Here is a 21,295-nt window from a genome sequence, read left to right as displayed (position 1 = left end):
CATCTATGGAAAAGAGTATAGTCAACATTTTGGGCCAAGACCCTTCGGCAGGACTGGATTTCTCCATTCATTTCATTGGCTCTGCTTTACTATCATCTGGTTAACCTTGTGCTGCTTCAGCTGATGGATCTCCCAGCTTGAGCTGGGAGGTCTGTAGAAATGTGTACAATCTTAATGAACATCATGCAGAGTCCACGAGCACAGTGCGAGTATGCAGAGACAATACTCTTGAGTGGCAGGATCTTTTGCAGCCTTGTTTTTTTAGGAATAACCTGACCACAGTCATATCTATTGAAAGATCTATACATATCTTGGCAGATGATTAGCCCAATTTCTCTTTTATAATACTAATTCATATAAAGATAATGTTTTCCCCATGTAGATCTTCAAAGTCTAATTTCCTTCTCACCTGAGGCTCCTGAGGCATGTTGTAAACTTCTGCATCTAGAAGCACAGTACAGGCACTAAAAGGCAAAGTCTGATTTGCTAGTGTCCTTGCTGCACGGTAATGTACTCTTAGAACCTCTTGCTCATTTGACATAATAAGCTTTTCCTGAAAGAAATACAAAGAATACATTTAAAAAAAAAGCAAGTTGGTCTCTCCAAAAAGATCATCAAAGGAGAGATTATGTAACTTCAACTAATTTCAGTATTAAGCAACAGAACTTGTTTACAACTTTTAAAACAAAGTAAAGATGTCAATTCTTAGTGCTTTTGAATACCATCTTCTGATAATTGTTCAAGGTAGAAATCAAAGCTGTGGCACATATTTTTGACAGACATCACATCAGAAAGTTGCTTTCTGAATTCCTCTGTTCCGCTAAAGGCTGACTATATCAGCATGTCCTTGACACATTTTGTCAATGAGCTGGCAACGGCAAATTTACAGCTGATGATGGACGTATTTACATGGTTATTTATCATCAAAACATACCAAAACTAAGAAAAACAAAGTTACGCTTGTTTGTTTTATAAAAAATGCTGCCTAACGTGCATAGAATAGTAGAGTACAAGACAAGCACAATATTATGGCAAACTAATTAAACGAATAACTCCTAATCTAATCCCTCTTCCCTGCACATTGACCTTATCCCTCCCTTCTCTGCATACTCACGCGCCAACATAAAAGTCTCTTAAATGCTTCTCCGCTATCCAACTCTTACTACCAGACCAGCTGTGTATTTCAGGCCCCCTTGAACCTGTAAAACAAAACTTGCCTTCCACATCTCCTCCATACTTTCCTCCTCTCACCTTAAAATACATAATCTCCTGTACTAGGTATTAAAAGGCTGGAAAAAATACTAGCTGTCAATCTAAGCTTCACATAATTTTATAAATCTCTATCAAATCTCCCCCCAGCTTCTGCCACTTTAGAAAATCAACCCCAGCTTGTCCAACCTCTCCTCAAGGCACGTCTTCCAAGCCAGGCAGCATCTATGGAAGGAAATAAACAGTCGAACATTTCAGGCCAAGACCCTTCATCAGGATTGGAATTCTGGTAAACCTCCTCCAGAACCTCCATCATCTTTCTATAATGAGGAAACTAAAATTGAAAGCATACCCTAAATATGGCCTAACTAGAGTTTTATACAGCTGTTACATAACTTCCTCGTTCTTGAGCTCAACACCTCGACTAATGAAAGCAAGCATGCCATATGCTTTCTTTATACTAACCTACCAACCTGTACAGTCACTTTCAGGGAGCCACATACTTGGACCCTAGGATCACTTTATTCATCAATGCCATTAAGGATCCTGCCATCTACAGTGTACTTTCCCTTTATGTTGTATCTGCCAAAGTGCAGCTCTTTACCTGTGCTCAGATTAAACTCCATCTGCCATTTCTCCCTCTGTATCTTCAACTGATCTACATCCCGCTGTATCGTTTGGATATATTCTAAGCAATTTACAACCACAGCAATATTTGTGTCATCTACATACTTCTATACAAGCTACCACAATTTCATCCAAATCATTTATACGTATGACAAACAGCAGAGGTCCACAATCACATTCATCACCTCCTTGAAAAACTCATGACATGTCCCTCATAAAACCACACTGACGGTCTCTAATTAGGCTATGCTTCTCCAAATCTCATAAATCCTATCCCTAAGAATCCTTCTCATTTGTTTCTCTACCAGTGATGTTTGATTTCCTGGCCTATAATTTCCAGGATTATCCTTATTTCCTTTCTCAAACAAAGGAAATTAGCTACACACCAGTCTTTTGGCACTACAATTGTGGCCAGTGAAGATATAAAGATGTTGGTCAATGTCCTGGCATCTCATCTCTTGCCTCTGTCTATATTTTGAATTACATCTCACTGGGCCTTGGGAACTTAACCACTACATCTCTTCTAATCTTGAAATCCCCTAGCATTTTAGCATGCTCCACTCTGATTTTGCCATTTTCCACTCTCCCTCTGGTAAATAAAGACATGAAGTATTTATTTAGGATCTTAGCCACATCTTAAACACAAGTTCCCTCCTTTATCCTTTAACAGTCCTACCCTCTCCCTGGTTATCTGGTTGTTCTTGATATACATTTCCAATAATTTTTGTTCTTATTTCAGATTTCCAGCACCCGCAGGCTTTGATTTACAAAAATACAAGGGTGTGTCCATTCCAGTGTAAGTAAATTGGAAGACCATGGTAAATATTAACATTACTGTCAATTTTTTAGCTTTGAAAGATAACAAGTATGGAGTTGCTTTTTATTATAATTAAAGAAAATATAATAGTATTATAATCTCTTTTACTTCTCAAGTCCATCTTTCTTTCTCCCTTTTTATTTAACTTTTGAAGTAGAAGCTGTTTGATGCAGATTCTGCACAGTGTACGAATGATTCTGTAAACATGATTGGATGAGGTAAGGAGAGACATCTTATTCATACTATTTGTAGATGCCCTGTAGAGGGCAGTGTGCCAAAATGTTTTCTAATCGTAAATTCCAATTCAAACCTCACAAGAATAGTCTATCAGCAAGTGAAATGAGCAGCTACCAAACAAAAAAAAAATCCAGTTTATTGAATTCACAGGTCTGTTGCTCATCTCACTTACCAAGTTCAAAATTCAAAACATTGTGGCAAGGTGTGCCATGTTACCATGTTTTCCAGAAAGTGTTTTAAATTTTAAGGATACAATTTCTAGGGCATCCTTTATATAGGTTCTAAAATACTAAACACATTTAAAGTTCAAAGAATCTTTTAGAACAAAAACAGTACCCGTTCAATACTATGCTGTAATCGAAGCTTCATTCGAATAACTTCCTGTTGTCTGAAGAGTTCTTTCAGTGCTTCAGACAATGATGGAGGAGGAGTTATCTTTAAATAAAAAGTCATAGTAATTAATAGCAATACAAATTTAAAAACTACATTATCAGTTCCTACTGGTTCAGTTCAAGTCACAGTGACATATACAGTAGAATGGATAAAAGGCCTCTTGGTCCAATGAGTCTGCATTGACAATCATTTATACCAATCCCCATGTTTTATTCACCCTCACATTCCCATCAATTTCCCTTAGATTCTACCACTCACTTACAGTATATACAGTTTTTGCATTGGCCAAATAATCTGTCACCCCAAGTACCTTTTGGAATTTGGGAAGAAAACTGATTGCCTAGAGGAAATCAACACAGTCACAAAGAAGATGTGTGAACTCCAGAAAGACAGCACCCGAGGTCAAGATTGAACATGGGGTGACTGGAGCAATGATGCAGCAGCTTTACCCCAGGTGCACCAAATTGACCAATTTAATCAAATGTGATCACAGATTCCTATTACTTTTCTCCCACAGCTGATAAAACATAAATTTCAATGCAAACATCAAAAATGCACACTTATTCTAAACTTCATTATCCAGCTTGCCCAATGTAACAGTATCTTCTATATCATCATCATGGCTTGGCTTCGCAAACGAAGATTTAGGAAGGGGGCTGCCCACAACATGGGCGTGTCCTTCGGCCTGTGCAATGGTATTTTAGGTGGAGTGCAGTGTGCGCGGTACTGGCCCCACCCTTTACACCCGGGGTTCATATGCCATAGCCTAGCAAGCTGGGACGGTGACAGCGAGGTTCTCAGGTCGTAGGATTTACGTCGGAGTGTCCTTCTCCTTGGTGGATGGCCTGACAAGGCTAACGAGCCCCACCTCATCGGGTTTGGATTCAGAGTTGTCCTTCTCTTAGGCTGGCTGCCAACCCAAGGTTAACGAGCTCAGCCTAACCATCCAGTCATACTGCCAGACACTCGGTCGTGCCATAACGTACCAAGCTCGGTGGAAACGGGGGGCACCGACGAGAAGGTGTTGCTATGGACATCTATCATATAATTGATGTATATACCCTGGGATCCAAGACACGTTAACATGCAGATGTGGAAGTTTTTAGCCGGGGATAGGCACTGGTTTACAGAAGTAGAAGAATAAGATGGGATGTATCAGAGAAAGTACAAGCACCATATTACACTGTAGTAGCCTAGTACAGAATACAAAGATTTAGAATGTAAACTAAGTGTGATGAATGGAATTGGTAAGCTATAAATTCAAATAGCCTTCTGAGAATTAAAAAAATGTAAAACAATAACAAAACAGATCAAGAAGGGACAAAACCGGGAACAATATTCCTGGATTAAAAAGTGATAAGAAATATACAGAAGGCAAAAGGAATGTGACAGGATAGTGCCGATTTGGGAAGACATTTAAATAGGAAGAAGGTATAGGAATAGGTGGCATCCTTGAGGTGGCTAGGAAAGAGTTATGACAAATAATGCTCCAATGTGTTTCTGGGATGTTCCATAAATCTCCATAGTGAGAAAGGAACAGTATGCACGACAAACTTTTCACTGTATCTTGGTACATGTGACAAAAATAAACCAATACCAATATGGATATCTGTAGGGAGTTTACAAAGACGTGCAAGAATTACACTGCTGATACTGGGCAACCTTAACTACCTAAAAATTAATCAATATAATGTTAGAATAAAGTGGGGAGGGGGAAGGAACAGGAACTTCTGAAATGTGTTAAGAGAATTTCTTCAATCAGTAGATTCTCCGTCTATCAGGGAGGAGGGAGAGAGCAAAGGTAGATTTGGAGATGGGACCCAACAATCAAGTGTCTGTGGGAAAGCATATTGGTAAGAATGACCACTGTTGCATAAAATTTACATAAGCAATGGAGAAGATCACGGTTCAATTTAAAGTAGAATGTCTAATCTGGAAGAAGGCCAACTTCACTGAGATGAAATAATTTAACTAGTGTAAAATTAATTCAAACACTTTGTGGAAAACTGCAAGAAGCACAGGAGATTGTTAAGGATGAGATGGTTAACATACAGACTCATGCATCAGCTCACTGAAGTTTACTGAGGAAGGGGATTCAGACAAAATATTAGAGGAGGGGTGGAGACAATAGATGGGGCAAAAACTGACAGCCAGGAAAGACTGGATATACATAAGCTGCCTGATCTGAACGGTGAATGCAAATAATCAATTAAGAACTAAATTGTGCACTACTATAATATACTTAATTCTCTCTCTTGAATAAATAATTGAAGCAAATTGTTATAGTCAACACAAACTGAATGTAAGGCTATATCACATGGAATAATGAAGTCAAAGCAATTATTTCAAAGGATAACACTTACAGTTGGTATACAAAGTTTGCTCAAAGGGTTTCCGTCCAGCAGGTATGATCCAGTAAATGTAACAAATTCATCATAAAACTGTGGTGCTTGTGGAGTGACACTACATAGCACTTTACGCTTCTCTTCTATTTTCTTTCTTATGTGGAGATACTCGTAGTAAGGGTTTGCCTTTTCCGAATGGTAAGGTTGAATCTCCTCTAATTTTAAAGAATCTACAATGGCAGCCAGTGACTGTTGTGTTTTTTCCTTAGCTTGCTGCAGAGTAGATTTCACTTGTGTTGGATGTGGAACACGTGACAACTTGCGTTTATGTGGGTGATGTACTTGGCCTTCCTCCTCCTCTGATAACTTCGATTTACTTTTCACAGGAGTGGCAGATTCTGTATCTTTATCAGAGATCTGTGCACAGTTGACAACAGACTGTTTGCTTTGATTGGCTAATATATTTGCTCTGTTGCGAGTAATCCTCTGAGGAATATCATGCTCTGTGCGGTCAGTTTCCATTCGGTCTTCTGACTCCTCCTTTGTTGATTCAGCGGAGGGCTTTTGTTCATCCAGTGCTGCTTCATGCATCATTACAGGGTCCTGACCAGCAGTTGTGAAATGTTGGGAAACTTCCATATCTGGTGAGGAATCTTGGTCCTGAGCTTTACTTTCCAAAGACTGAGATTGGTCAATAACTGGAGGTGTGTGTACATGTTCTGTGGAAGATGTTGCTTCGGGCAGTTCTTCTTTTGGCTCTGACTGCATTTCATCAATGGATGTTACTGACAGTGTCTCTAATTGTGAGCTCTCCTGATTACAAGCTGGTTCATGACTGCCTAAAATTGTACTTTTTGCACTTTCCATCTTCTCTTCAATTAATAAACTCTGTACAGTCCTTGTATGGTCCACAAGATTTTCATTAACACTGCTGCCATCTGGTAATGCTGCAGATGGTGTGGAGGAGTTTTCTTCCAAGCCTTGGAGTTCACTTGGTTTGAAATCATTTGAAGGATCTTCTAGAGTCTTTTGATTTGCAAGATCAGAATTTACATCAAGAGGAGGATATTTACCATCCTTTTCATCAGCCATTCCTGAAGATTCTGAATGAGGTTTGCATGAAGTGGAACTCTGATCAATATCTTGCAAGGTTTGAATTTGTGATGATTCTTCTTGAGTTCCGCCACATTTTGGCCAGAAGAGTACTCGAGGGGCACTATCACTGTCTAACGGTGAACGTGTACAAGAAGAATTGGATGAATGCGTAGGTGAAAAATAAGATGGTGTTTCAAGGAGATTTACGGCCTGGGAAGACTCACTGCAAAGCCTTTGTGGAGACTTGGATGCTGGTTCTGATGTTATCTGCTCTGTACAACTCCACTCTTGTGGAACATGTGGTAAAGGGTTAAATGTGTTTTTCTCGCAAGCTGCTGTAGTTGTATAACCATCATTATTACTGTGTGAAGGAATATCAAGCCTATCATATGATATTTCCATTGGTTTTTCTGGCTGAATGTCATTAATCAAACAGTTTACTTGTGGCTGTACCATAGGCATCTGCTGAGAAGTACTTTGCACGATTATGCTGCTGGGATTTGTATCCTGTGATAAATAATTAGTGTCGTTTGGTACAATGACAGCAGGAGACTGTAAACACGAAGTACTATTACATGCAGCCTCTTCAGGGCCACTGTCTGGAAGTGGTTCTGATCGCGGAGAGGTACAGACCTGGCTTTGTACTGTTGGTGAAAAACTATATTGTTTTTCACTTGAGAGGGGCAGGTTAACTTCTAGTTGCTTGTGGAACTGTTTATCATGGTCATTTGCAACAACTGGTATACTGCATCTCCGAACATCACCTACAGACCGGCATTCATTCTCACATCTAGCGTTGTCAGCAGATACTGACCGTAGATAAGATCCTGGAAGTTTACTGGAATGTGGTGACTTAAGTCGATCTGGTAAATCAGTCAAAACATCAGAGTCTCGGTCATATACAGCAGGTGATTTGGCACTGGAGAGAAATACAGACTGTGAAAAGGAAGACTGAGATTCAGAACCCTCAATGGTGAAATCTGAATCATAATCAGTTAAAGGCCGTGGTGTTGCTACAGCTGAGGTCTGGCATGAATCTTCTGAACTTGCAACAGAAATCATTGATATTGATCTTGAAGTAAGTCCCATACGATCACGCTCTTGTCTGGGGGATGCAGTTAAATTACCTTCACAACTCAAGAGAGGTCTTGGAGTTTCTGGTAAATTTTGTTTTGTATCATTGGTCAGTGATTTCACACTGTTAACGTCTTTCAGCTGCTTGTCTTTTAAATGCATCTCTGATGGATCTGAGCTTTTAGATCTAGTAAGTTCTTTGCTTGTCGATGAACTCTTCAATTTCTCACGTTCTTTTATTTTTGAGAGGTCAATGCCAGATCGATGCCTTTGCCTTTCCTTTTCTTTCATTTTTATCTTCTCTTTATGTTTCTTGTGCCATTGCTCAATCTCCAGATCCTTGAGACTTAGCATTCTTTCAAAACTGGTTTGCATTAGGTCATCATTTACTAGTCGCTTCTCTTTTGGTCGCATGTCCTTTGTGGCACTAGGATCTTTAGATTTCAGTTTGTCAGCTTCTGGCTCTTTGAGTTTTGCTTTAACAGAAGCATTCACTGGTACTTTGTCCTTTTGTCTGTCTTTTTCCTTCTTTTCTCTTTCTTTTGTTTCAGGAGTTTTAGGGAAATCCTCTTTACTTTTATCCTTTGAAAAACATAACTTATCATGATATCCTTTGCTACTCTCAATTGTGCTGCGTTTTTTCTCATCATGCAAATGCTTTGAGTTTGTCACAGGGTCACCCTCTCTCTCCCTTGATTTCTCTTTCTTCTTCTCTTTTTCTATGTCTTTCTCTTTTTCCTTTACTTTAACTTTGTCTGCTTTACTTAGAATGTTATCCTGTGAATCTTTTTCTGAAAACTTAGCCTTCTTCTCATTAGCATGCTTCTCTTTTTCCACTTTGTCTTTTATACCACTGGAATGACGCTCCCTTTCAATTTTTTCTCTCTCATGTTTTTTATCCAATTTTTCCTTGCTCTTTTCTTTTTCCTCAAGTTTTTTGACAGAGAATACATTCTTCAATTTATCATTTTCACGGTGGACTTTTTCTGAAGTGGAATACAAGCTCCCAGATCGATCTTTTTCTTTCGTCCTTTCTCCAATCTCTTGTAATTTACTCAAAGATTTTTCCTGTAATTTTTCATGAGACTCTGATTTCTCTTTCTCTGACCTATTCTCGTGTTTCACTTTCTTCTCTCTGTCAAAATATTTTCTCTCTAACCTTTCCAAGTCTCTCTCTTTAGTTGGGGACTTTTTTTCACTTTTCTCCTTGTTTTCCTTCTTTTCTTTATCTTGAGTATCAGATTTCTCTTTATCTGTGCCTTTTTCTTTCTCAAAGAATTCTGTATGCTCTTTCTTTAAAAAAACACTTGAGTAAAGTGAATCGTCTTTGTCTGCAAGCACAATTTCCTTCCGTTCTTCCAGATTTGAAAGTTTTTCTTTCTCTTCTTTATAGTGCTTTTCCTTTTTATTCTTTTTAGACTTGTCCTTTTCTCTGTCCTCCTTGAAAGGCTTCTCTTCCTTAAAATATTTCTCTTTTGATACTTTATCTTCTTTAATGACAGTCTTATCTTTCAATGGTTTTTCTGTAAGAGCCATGTTTGAATTCTCATCTTTGAAAGTTTCATTAGTATCATCATTTTTGAAGAAGTTCTCTTTCCAGTATTCTCTATCAAACTCAGGATAAATCTTCTCACTTTCCTTTTGTCTGTGCTTTCCCTTTTCATTTTCATGTTCTTTCTTAATTTTGTTTTTCTCTTTATCTTTATGCTTTAGCTTATGCTTTTTTATAACCTTGCCATCCTTGTCAGTCTTTTTAAAAACGTCTTCCATGTTATCAAATATGCCTGTCTCCTCCTCTTTGCTTCTCTGTCCAGACTTCTCACCAAATTCTATACTCAGATCCTTCTTGCGATGTTTGGTCTTCGTACTATACTTAAAAGACTTATTGCTGGAACTCTCAGAAGTGTAGTCAGAATCTGTAAGGTGATCAAATCGAACCACCTCAGACTGAAAAGTTATTTCTGATGCTCCTGAAGATAGACCAGTTTTAGCATTTTCCTGTTTAAGAGGCTTGGCTCTTTTTTCATTTAAACTACACGAATGCTTTGGCGACTTGGCAGTTGAAAGGTGGAATTGATGACCTGAAGAATCTTCTTTCAAAGACTTTTTAAATGAATCCTCATCTCTTGAGCGATCTAATGAGTCCAAAGCAGAGCAAGTGGAGAAAAGCATCAGTTTAGCATTTTCCTTTTCTTCCTTCTCCTCTTTGAACTCCTGGTTCTCCTTATTTTTACTTTGCTTTTTCACTTTTTTCTTTCCTTTTCCTTTCTCTTTCTGTTCCAGAGAGATCAAGTTTTCCTTCTTAGTCCTTGCATCAGATTTGCTGCTATCTGGAACAATCTCAAGAGAGCTGGTTGAACAAGTCTTTTTCTCTTGATGTGGTTCTTCATCTGAGCTATCAGAGCTGGAGGAAACAAGAACTCTTGCTGACTTCTGCTTCTTAATTTTAAATGGCTTCTGAAATTCTAGCTTTGGTGGTGTTAAATAGCTGTTCTCTTTAACAACACTCTTTTTACCATCTCTTCTACGAATCCGTTTCTGATCCACAAGCTTGCTTATTTGTTCTTCTTCTTCATCAATATCTTCATCATCATCATCTTTGAATTCATATTCATCCAGTGCAGATGATACAATTGATTTGCAAGGTGTCAACTGCTGGTTAGTATCAGTTTTTAATTCTTTTTCTGCTTCAGAATCATCGACATTATCATCTACACTAGATGGGTTCACAGAAGGTAACTCTTCAGATTCTGGAAATACAAAATGAATTTAGGTTACTGTAAGAAATGCATATTTTCAATTTTTATTGTAAATATTTTCTAATGGCACGAGTGGTATGGCTCCAATGCCATATTTAAGTTTGCTGATACTACTATCACTGGCCGACTCAATGGCGGTAAAGAATCTGAATATAGGAGAGAGAATGAAAATCTGGCTGAGTGGTGCTACAACCACCACCTCTCACTCAATATCAGCAAGACCAAGAAGCTGATTATTGACCTCAAGAGGAGGAAATCAAAGGTCCATGAGCCAAACCTCATCAGGGATTCAAAGGTGGAGCGGGTCAGCAACTTTAAATTCCTCGGTGTTATCATTCCAGAGGATCTGTCCTGGGCCCAGCACGCAAGTGCCATGACAAAGAAAGCATGGCAGCACCTCGACTTTCACAGAAATTTGCGAAGATTTGGCATGTCATCTAAAACTTTCTCTTTTATAGGTTTGTGGTGGAGAGTAAATTGACTGGTTGCATCATGGTAACACCTCTGCCCTTGAATGGAAAAATACTACAAAAAGTAGGGGAAATGGCCCAGACCATCATGGGAAAAGCCCTCCCCACTACTGAGCACATCTACTTGCAGCGATGTCGCATCCATCAACAAGGCCCCTACTATCCAGACCATGTTCTCTTTTCACTGCCGCTATTAGGAAGGAAGCACAGAGTCTCAGCACCCACACCACCAGGTTCAGGCTCCTCAACCATCAGGCTCCTGAACTAGAAGGGTTATCTTCACTCAGCTTCACTCACCCCATCACTGAACTGGTCCCATAACCTATCTTCAAGGACTTTCAAAACTCTTCATTTCATGTTCTTGATACTTATTGCTTTTTTATTCTTATTTTTTAAAAATTTGTTTTGTGTATGCACAGTTTATCGTCTTTTGCTCTTTGGTTGCTCGTCCATCCAGTTGGGTGCAGTCTTTCATCGATACTATGTGTTTCTTGAATTTACTATGAATGCCCGCAAGACAATGGATCTCATGGTTGTATATGGTGACATATATGTACTTTGATAATTATTTTGAACTTTGATAAGAAAGATTCAGACATCTTTCTCTTCATAACCCATACTAGTGCAATATTTCTCTTAGAACCCAACATTCAACAAACCAAACCCTACTAGAAAATATACATTTTCTAACAGGTACACAAAGTAAGAGCAAAACAAACTAAAATATAGTGATACCTTCCTTTAAATTAACAATACGAATATAAAAATGATCATTGCACAACCGAAAAGTTCAAAAGTATGCTGAGAAAAATATTGTAGATTGATTTTGTAGACAAAAGTTAGAAAAAGGTGAAAGATATGAATCATCCAAAATTAGATTCATATATGGAAAATGTGGTGAAATGGAGTAACTCAGTTTTCCCAGTCTGTTAGGCTGTTCTTTCAATCGATAGGTTGAAACTTCAAGGAGGGAACACAAATTTCCTGCTTCTCCAAAATGGAAGATTTATTGAACACAGAATACAAACATAATAAAATCCAATGCAAAGAGACAAAAAAGTTTAAAAGGACCTTTTCTAAACTAATCTGAACAAATATTGGTTAACAAGATCATAGATTGTCAATAGTGATTATTTAAATAGCTGATTTGATTTAAAAAAAAATTGTGCAACCTAGTAACGCCAAAGCACAGATTTCGAAAGAAGAACTCTTCCACATTTCAAGCTTTCTGTTAGGTAAAATCAGACCCAATTCTAGAGTCCCAACTTGCTAGAAGTGGAAGGAAAGCACATCTTATGATGGAAAGAATGGTGGGTAGGCAAGGAGCAGTATGGGAGAAATAATATTTGTGAAAGGCTAGACACGAGACTTGATTCATTACAACAAAAACATGATGGCACCTGGTGAACAAGGGAGGTAAAAATACAAAGTAGGTCTGAGGTTGGAATACATAGATGAAGATAATACTAATGGAAAACAGAGGAATGAAAACTATAAACCCTAAATGCTAAATAAAAGACTATCTGATGATCATTAAGTCCAAAAAGCTGCAGCTGGAAGATAAGTTGCTGTTCCTTGAACTTGCAGGGGGCTTTGGTACGACAAATAAGAGGCTGAAGATAGGATTGAGTTGGAAAAAGGTGTCGGACAACTGGAAGCTTAAACATTTTGCAGTTGTGCTGATTCCAGAATTATCTGTTTAGTTCAGATTTTCAAAAGCATGTTTTGCAACTTACTATTTATTAAATATATTTACCATCCTCTTTTACCCAACTCCATTCTTTCTGTCATTTAATGTTTCCTGTCCCCACTTTGTTATTGACTTTTCCTTTTGTTCCTCCCCCTTTCTTTGATTCTTGAAACATTTTATCATTGACTTTCTCAATTTTGAATTAAGGTTCTCTCATCACCTGATGACCAATTGAGCATTACGAGTGCCCTCAATGTTTTGCTTCTGAATTACTGACTGGATCAGCCCTTTCTGGGACCAAATTTTATATTTAGTAGTGATTGTTAAAAAAAAACTTGGCAAGATTCTAAATAGTCAAACATGAATTCAAATGCAAATCCAGCAAATTCTTAAAAATAATGGGGACGTTATGAGCAAACTGCTATTTTTTTTGATAGACTGATCAACAAGGTCTGGGGATTTGCAATGCTTAATTCCTTGAGCTGAATTTATGCAAGATATTAAAACACCACCATTGTCCTTTCAAGATCAAGCTCAAATATAAAAATGATGAATGTATTTCATATGAATGGCTGATATTAGAAGGGTAAATACCAGTAACTTACAGAAATTCTAGAAATAGGTATAATGAAGATTGAGACAGATAAGCGAATTTCAAACCCTATACTTGCAGTGACCAATATTCCTTTAATTTAAAAAATTAATGATAAACTCTCAGGAAATAAGGAAACAAAAAAAAATTGTTAAAATGATGAGCAGTAAGAGAGAAGATTGTAAAAGGATAATGTGGGATATAGAAGAACACTTATTCAGATGGCAGATTGCATTAACATAGAAAAATATGAACACTACGTTTAGAAGCAACAGGAAGTTAAAAGGCACATTTTAAATGCTTCAAATTTAAATAGAATGAAGGACTTGTATCATGAAACCCAGATGGCACAATAATAACCAGAATAACAGTAAAGTTGACAACTTTATGATATCCCCGTATATATTAGTTAATAGCATGTGAATGTAATTAAATTGAAGTGTAGTGTGATGCCGTCTTATAGATTAGAATCTGAATTCTCAGAATCAGGTTTATTATCACTGACATATGTCGTGAAATTTGTTCTTTTGCAGCAGCAGTAAGTGCAATACATAAAAAAAAGTTACAGTAAAAAATAATAAAAAAATATAAAATAAGTAGTGCAAAAAGACAGCAAAAAAAGTGAAGTGGTGATTATAGGATCATGGACTGTTCAGAAATCTGATGGCAGAGAAGAAGCTGTTCCTAAAACGTTGAGTGTGTGTTTTAAGGCTCCTGTACCTCCTCCCTGATGGTAGTATGGAGAAGAGGACATGACCTGGGTGGTGAGGGTTCTTCATAATGGATGCTGCCTTTTTGAGGCTTCACCTTTTGAAAATGTCCTCGATGGCAGCGGCAGTGGTGGTGGTGGGGGTGGGGGTGTGTGTGGCCAGTGCCCATGATGGAGCTGGCTGAGTTTACAACCTGCAGCTTTTTCCAATCCTTATACTGCTGTCTCCATACCAGAGAGTGATGTAACCAGTTATAATGCTCTCCACATTTCATCTGTAGAAATTTGCTAGTCATTGGTGACACACCAAATCTCTTCACACACTATTGAAACAGAGCCGCTGGGATGTCTTCAAAATAATTGCATCAGTATGCTGGGTCCAGGATAGATCTTCAGAGATACTGACACCCAGGAACTCGAAACTGCTCACCCATTACACTGTTGACCCTTTGATGAGGCCTGGTGTGTTCCCTCGACTTCCCTTTCCTGAAAGCCACAATCAATTCCTTAGTCTTACTGACGTTCGGAGCAAGGATGTTGTTGCAACACCACTCAACCAGCCGATCCATCATCATAGTCCTATATGATCAATAATCCTCTAAGAAAAAATAAATCAGAAGAGGCAAAGCTCCTTGAAAAGAGAGGGAAGGAAGGGAAAAATTGCAAGAATTGAAGAAATAAAGTATACCACTTTGCAAATAGTAGTGACAGAAGGAAGTAAAAAGAGGAGGACGAATACTGACTATATGGAGAATGTATTCATGAATGATATGAAGAGCTTAAGATTGCTTTTTAATATGCCAAAAGGGGAACAAAATTTAATACGTACTCCTATGATGAGTATTAAACATAATACTTACAACAGGGATATGAATTAAACTGGTGTACAGACAGAAAATGGATTTTACTAATTTTTCTACAATATTAAAACTGTACATCAGGGATTTATTCTGAAAGGTTATCTCACTACCTGTACAACTGTCATCATCATCATCATCATCAGAAAGTGGAAGCTCCCCTTTCAGAAGCTGTTCCATTTCATCTGAATCAGCCACATCTACAGGACGTTCTCCACGATGATTCATCTGGTACGCATCTCCACCATTACGCAAAAGCAACTTCACAATCTAAAAGTAAAGGGTATCGGACGAAAAACTGGTAACTCTTATTCTCAGACACAGTTGATAAACTCAACAAAATTGCACTTTTAAAATGTAAGACTAAGTATGCTATCAATTATGGGAGTACTTCACAGCTGATACTTAAAACTTGTAACTTATACAAGTAATTAAGATATTTTGAGCAAAGGAACATAAACATAGAACAAAATGTCAGTATTTTGAAATGCAAAAGAAACTAGAAAGCATATTTTGTCACCATTATGCTTTGTTTTAAGATTATAGGTTACTAGGATTACATGTAGCTCATACAATGTCAGTAACATATCCTTCAGTCATGCAACGTAACTTTTTTTGGACACATGCGTTATCACTGCCAAAAGGCTGTACAGGTGCACATTCCTTTATCTGAAATTCTGAAATCCAAAAAGCTCCGAAGACCGAAGTTTTTTTCGCTAACAGCTGACGTCACTCAGGTGTGATGTGGCAGCACTAGCAGAGGCCACCAGACGTCAGTTGTGGCTCAGCGCTCATACTGGTTACACGTGCATTTGCTGTTCGCTGATATTTTGTGTTCACTGTTGACTTTGTGTTTAATTTCACTGTCAAAATGTCAAAAAGAGCTGCAGATACCCCTATGGGTAACAATGAGAAAAAGAGAAGGAAGCAGCTATCATTATCAATAACGCAGAAAGTGGAGTTATTGCAGAAGCCTGATCGTGGTGGGTCTGTGCGGCATCTTACTGAAGAAAATAGTGTCAGAGCTACCACTGTATATGACCTAAATAAACAGAAAGACAAGGTACTGAAGTTTTATAGTGAGAGTGACAGTGACGTTCTACATTTATTCCAATAAGTCATTCACCATGTGTTTGATTTGGTTTGTTTGAAGCTGTATATGTTTTATTGAATGTTTTTGTTGGAAATAAAATTTCTTCTCGTCATTATTCCATAAACAATACAGTATAACAATTATTTACATAGCATTTACATTGTATTAAGCTAGCCATTTGGACACAAGCTGGGGTCTGATCAGCCCTGGCTAGGTCACCTGGAGGAGGTTGTATGATGTTGAAAGACCCGAAACACCCGATGATTCCAGGAACATCACTGAAGATGTGTCCAGAAGCATCAATAGATGTATTTACACAGCTTACACCCCGAGTTCATCAGTGACAACCAGGAAAGACTGGGTGACAACCGCAAAAAGAGTGGTGACGACTGGAAAGTCAGTGACAGCCCAGAGAGACGGCAACAGGGGCAGAACAGGCTGGCAACCCAATCTGTGTCCTCTGAGAGGAGGACCCCCACAAAAGCTACAATGAATCTAAGGGAAAGATTCCCCCAGGGGTGCCCGAGAGTGGGGGAGGATGAGCACCTCAGCTGGATGGACACAACAAAATCAGACCTAGGCAATGAACAAATGATGATGAGGAAGCAGTGTGCATGTGGCAAAATCTGCAAGAACGATCGTGGCTTGAAGATCCACCAAGCGAGGATGAAGTGTTTGGTGGGAGCAGAAGCAGCACAGCGCGCAGGTATCCAACCTGGTGAGACGAAGGAGGGGCCAGGCCCGGAGTCACCCCATAGTGCCCAGAACCTCCAAGTGTTGCAAACTAATCCCTCTAACATGAAGTCTAACAGGAGGCGGATCAAATGGCCTGCAGCTAACATGACTTCACTGTGGAAGCAGTTTGATGAAGATGTTGACCAAATTCTGGAGGCAATGGTGAAGACAGGGGTTGATAGGAAGCTGCAAGCCATGACAACAATTATTGTCCTAGTGGAGGTTGGTTGTAGGGGATTCATAGCCTGTTCTTTAGTTAGAGCCTTCAGCATTTTGGGCATCGAGGGACAGGGGAAGAGGAGAGCCATCCGCAGTACCACCGATGCAGCAGAGAGGGCCTCAAGATGGCTGTGGCTCAAAAGAGGGGAGCCATGGAGTCATAAGTAGCTAGCCATCTGGACACAAGCTGGGGTCTGATCAGCCCCGGCTGGGTCACCTGGAGGAGGTTGTATGACGTTGAAAGACCCGAAACACCCGAATGATTCCAGGAACATCACTGAAGATGTGTCCAGAAGCATCAATAGATGTATGTACACAGGTATTATAAGTAATCTAGAGATGATTTAAAGTATATAAGAGGATGTGTGTAGGTCTGGTGTGCCGCTGGGTCCTAAAGTCCACTGTATTGAGACAGATTAAATAAGGGACTTCAGTATATGTGTTTTTTGGTATGGGGGGGGGGGTCTGAAATCCGAAAAATTCTGAATTCCAAAATATAACTGGCCCCAAGGATTTCGGATAAGGGATTGTGGACCTGTAATTCAAATTTCAAATTTGTTACATTTTGGTTGAAGTAGGATTGAAGACTCATACACTATATCATAGGAGTGGATCACGGGACACTTCACCCAGAAAGACAACCATGACCATGAAGCCTTGCGCGGAGACCTGTGTGCGCATGCGTGACGTGCATATGTGATGCGCACAGGCGCATACATGCCGATTTTTTCCCCACTAATCGGTTTTGCCTTCATCTTCCTGACTATACTGTACATACATTATTTCTACTTTATATGGGCTGTGTATTTATCATATCATTCCTGCTTTTACTGTATGTTAGTGTCATTTATTTTCGGTTTTATGTGTTATTTGGTATGATTTGTTAGGTTATTTTTTGGGTTTAGGAACGCTCAAAAATTTTTCCCATATAAATTAATGGTAATTGCTTCTTCACTTCACACCATTTCAGCACGAAAGGCTTCATAGGAACGCTCTACCTCAGCGGGGGGAAATATGGGACAAGGGCAGTCCCGTATGGGACAAACCAATTTAGCCCAATATACAGGATGTCCCGGCAAATACGGGACAGTTGGCAACGCAATGTTCAAGTTCAACAGTGCATGACAGGAAATGAGGAGAGGTGCAGCTGACTCATATCGTTCCCTAGCGGCCCGGTAGCACATGCTTTGTGGCCCGGTGGTTGGGGACCGCTGTTCTACCTGATGGGAGCAGTGAGAAGAGCTGCTCTACTTTTCCTACCCAACCTGGCATTTTTATCACCTTCTAGCTACCCTCCTTCCCTTCTCCCCACCTTTTTATTCTGGTGTTTTCCCCCCCTTCCCTTCCAGTCGTGAAGAAGGGTTTGTTTGGCCTCTAGCACTTTATAATTTAAGTTAAAATTCAAGCTCATGCAACATAATAAATAGTCCTTAAATCACAATACATACATCTCTGTGTCCATTGCTTGCAGCATCATGTAGTGGAGTATCATTTTCAAGACCTCGAGTGTTAACGTCTGCTCCTGCAAGTATCAGCTGTTTAGCAACATCATAATACCCCAAATTGCAGGCTTCATGTAGTGGAGTCCAGCCTAGAATAACAAGAGTTGGGAAAGAGCAAACAAGAAAAAGCATAATTATCTTACACAGCTAAATGGATATAGAGATTTTCAAAATCTTCAAATTCATTTTTTCTATCACGGACTTCCAGAAATCAGTGCCACAGACATCAAGAAAATCTGATTATTTAACTCAAAGAATTTTGGCAAGGATCACATTTCCAAACTATCCAGTTTTGTTTCAAATAGTCTGTCTCAAAAACAGTGAATTATCCCACATTATTAAAAAAATTTGATTTAATATTTTTAGCACCCTACTTTTCATGATAATACTTTTGTTATTAGGTCAACAACTCTGTTGATTATCTTTAATTTTAAAAATTCCAAAAGCAACATATCATAGTAACACATACAAAATGCTGGAGGTCAGCAGGCCAGGCAGCATCTATGGAAATCAATGAATAGACTTTGTTTTGGGCCAAGACCCTTTGCCAGCATTGAGAAGGAAGGGGGAAGATGCCAAAATTAAAAGCTGTTGGGGGGGGGCAGGGAGAAGGAGCCTAGCTGGAAGGTGATAGGTGATGCCAGGTGCGTAGGAAAAGTCAAGGGTTGGAGAAGAAGAAATTTGATATGACAGGAGAGTAGATTATAGAAGAAAGGGAAGGAGGTTGGACCCAGGGGGAAATAATAGGCATGAGAAAAGGGGAAAAGGTAAGAGTGGGGAACAGAGGAAGGTTGGGGGGGGGTGTAATTTTGTTTACCGGAAGGAAAAATCGATAGCCATCAGGTTGAAGGCTACCCAGACAGAACATAAGGAGTTGCTCCTCCACCCTGAGGGTGGCCTTACCTTGGCACAAAAGGTGGCCATAGACCATTGGAATTGGGATAGGAATCGGAATTAAAACGTTTGGCCACCATGAAGTGCCACTTGTGGCGGATGGTGCGGAGGTGCTCAATGAAGTGGCCCCCTAATTTACAACGGGTCTCACCAACGTAGAGGAGGCAGCATCGGAAGCACCAGACACAAGAGATGACCCCAGCAGATTCACAGGTGAAGAGATGCCTCACCCGGAAGGTGTGCCTGGGGCCCTGAATGGAGGTGAGGGAGGAGATGTATGGGCAGGTGTAGCACTTGGGCTGCTTGCAGGGTTAAGTGTTGGGAGGGACAAATGTACAAGGGAATCGCAGAGGGAACTATCCCTGTGGAAAGTGGAGGCCAGGGGGGGAGGGAGGTAAGGATATATTTTGTCATGGCAGAAGTTGCTGAGGATGATGTGTTGGATGCAGAAGCTGATGGGGTGGTAAGTAAGGACAAGAGGAACTCTGTCACTATTAAGGCGACGAGAAGATGGGGTGAGCGCGGATAGAGAAATTTGATCATGCTCATTTTGTTGCACTTTTCACTCATTTAAGAATTCCTTAACCAAAGCCCAATTTCCTCCTTAATTGTTTTTACAATTTGTAGATAAAATGCATTTTGAAAATATTTCATGAAAATATGTGAAACAATTACAAATCTTTATTAACAAAATGTCAATTAATTAGATTTTGACTTCTTCAATCAATCTGAATAAGCTTATTTGACAAAATTATAGTTAAATTGAAAGAGAAGGAAGGACAATAAGAGGAGCAACAGCAGCTTAAGAAATAGTTTAAAAAATCTTGTCATTTTAGCCACATGACTTTCTGTATTTATGGCTGTAGAAACATATAATTAATTATGCAATGCTATTTACTACTTTGGTTCTGGTGCAAATGTCAGAAGTTAACCACCAAAATTGAGAATCTCTGGGATGTGCTCAAATGAGAATCAAGAAGTCCAACTAAGTGGGTCGAGAAGTTTTCTTTTTAATCTTTCCTCCTCAATTCATATTACTGGAGGCTCCTCAGGTTTTAATAATTTAGGTTTGACAATACTAATGATCAGAGGAAAAGAGGAATTCTAAAATAGAATTACCAGCTGAACTAAAAACTTTAGGCATCTTTTCTGCCAAATGGAAGTTTGATGACCTCCACATTACCTTGGGTCCTTTAGGAATACAAGATCTTAAATTTGGAAGGATAGATTTTATCATAGCCTGCAGAGGGTGCAATAGAGAAGTTCAGGGAAGAGAGCTTCAGTTCGTCTTCAGAAGAATTCTCAAGCCAATTATTATACACTGACGAGCTCTGTAAACTAAGCACACTATCTAAAAGGCTGAGCAAATAATTTTACCAATAACACCCACCATTTGAACCTGATAGATTGATGAATGTTTGCAAGTGTTGAGCATTACCAATATTGCTTTGAATCTAATTACAACTTTTTTTTAAAAACCTACAGCAGACAATAAGATGGGTAATTAACTCACATTATTTAGAAAAAAGAACACCTTTAATCAGTAACAACTGGAGAAATTACTGGACAAGTTCTATACAGGGTGTCATTCAATGCACTCATTGTTTATGCTTTACTGCCAATGGGGTTTTAAGAGTCTGAAAATAAGACCTCTTTTAGGATTCAGGGATGTAGTTCAATCATACCAATAATATAGGTTGGTGGAGCACCTAAAGAACATCTCTCCTGATGTTAATTTCAAAAAAAATATACTCTTACAAGAGGCAGCTAGTTTGGTTGCTCTTGGCAAACTGCCATTGCAACAAAAAGACATTTAAACCCTTTTGACTTAAGTACTTTACTAAGAATGGCAAAATTCTCAGTCGTTAATGGCTGCTATGTTGTAGTACCTGTAAAACTGCTCAAATAAAAAAAACCTGAACGTAAAACATGATCAGTTATTGCTCATCCCCAATTATCCTTGAGAAGGTGTATTCAA

The 21,295-nt window shown here is 39.0% G+C and overlaps 1 protein-coding gene across 3 annotated transcripts in view; it reads right to left on the bottom strand.

The window, feature by feature from the left end:
• Positions 1–21,295, bottom strand: part of ankrd12 (ankyrin repeat domain 12) — a 215,131-nt gene that overhangs the window by 3,975 nt on the left and 189,861 nt on the right. For all 3 annotated transcript variants that reach the window (XM_063059048.1, XM_063059066.1, XM_063059058.1), the window contains exons 7-11: positions 18,370–18,512; positions 14,988–15,144; positions 5,647–10,547; positions 3,227–3,325; positions 410–553 (exon numbers count right to left, since the gene is read on the bottom strand). In XM_063059048.1, coding sequence (XP_062915118.1) covers positions 410–553; positions 3,227–3,325; positions 5,647–10,547; positions 14,988–15,144; positions 18,370–18,512 — 5,444 coding nt within the window. The remainder of the gene's footprint in view (positions 1–409; positions 554–3,226; positions 3,326–5,646; positions 10,548–14,987; positions 15,145–18,369; positions 18,513–21,295) is intronic.

Source organism: Mobula hypostoma, chromosome 1, assembly GCF_963921235.1.
Source record: "Mobula hypostoma chromosome 1, sMobHyp1.1, whole genome shotgun sequence".
NCBI lineage: Eukaryota > Metazoa > Chordata > Chondrichthyes > Myliobatiformes > Myliobatidae > Mobula > Mobula hypostoma.
This window is presented reverse-complemented; position numbering and strand designations above follow the sequence as displayed.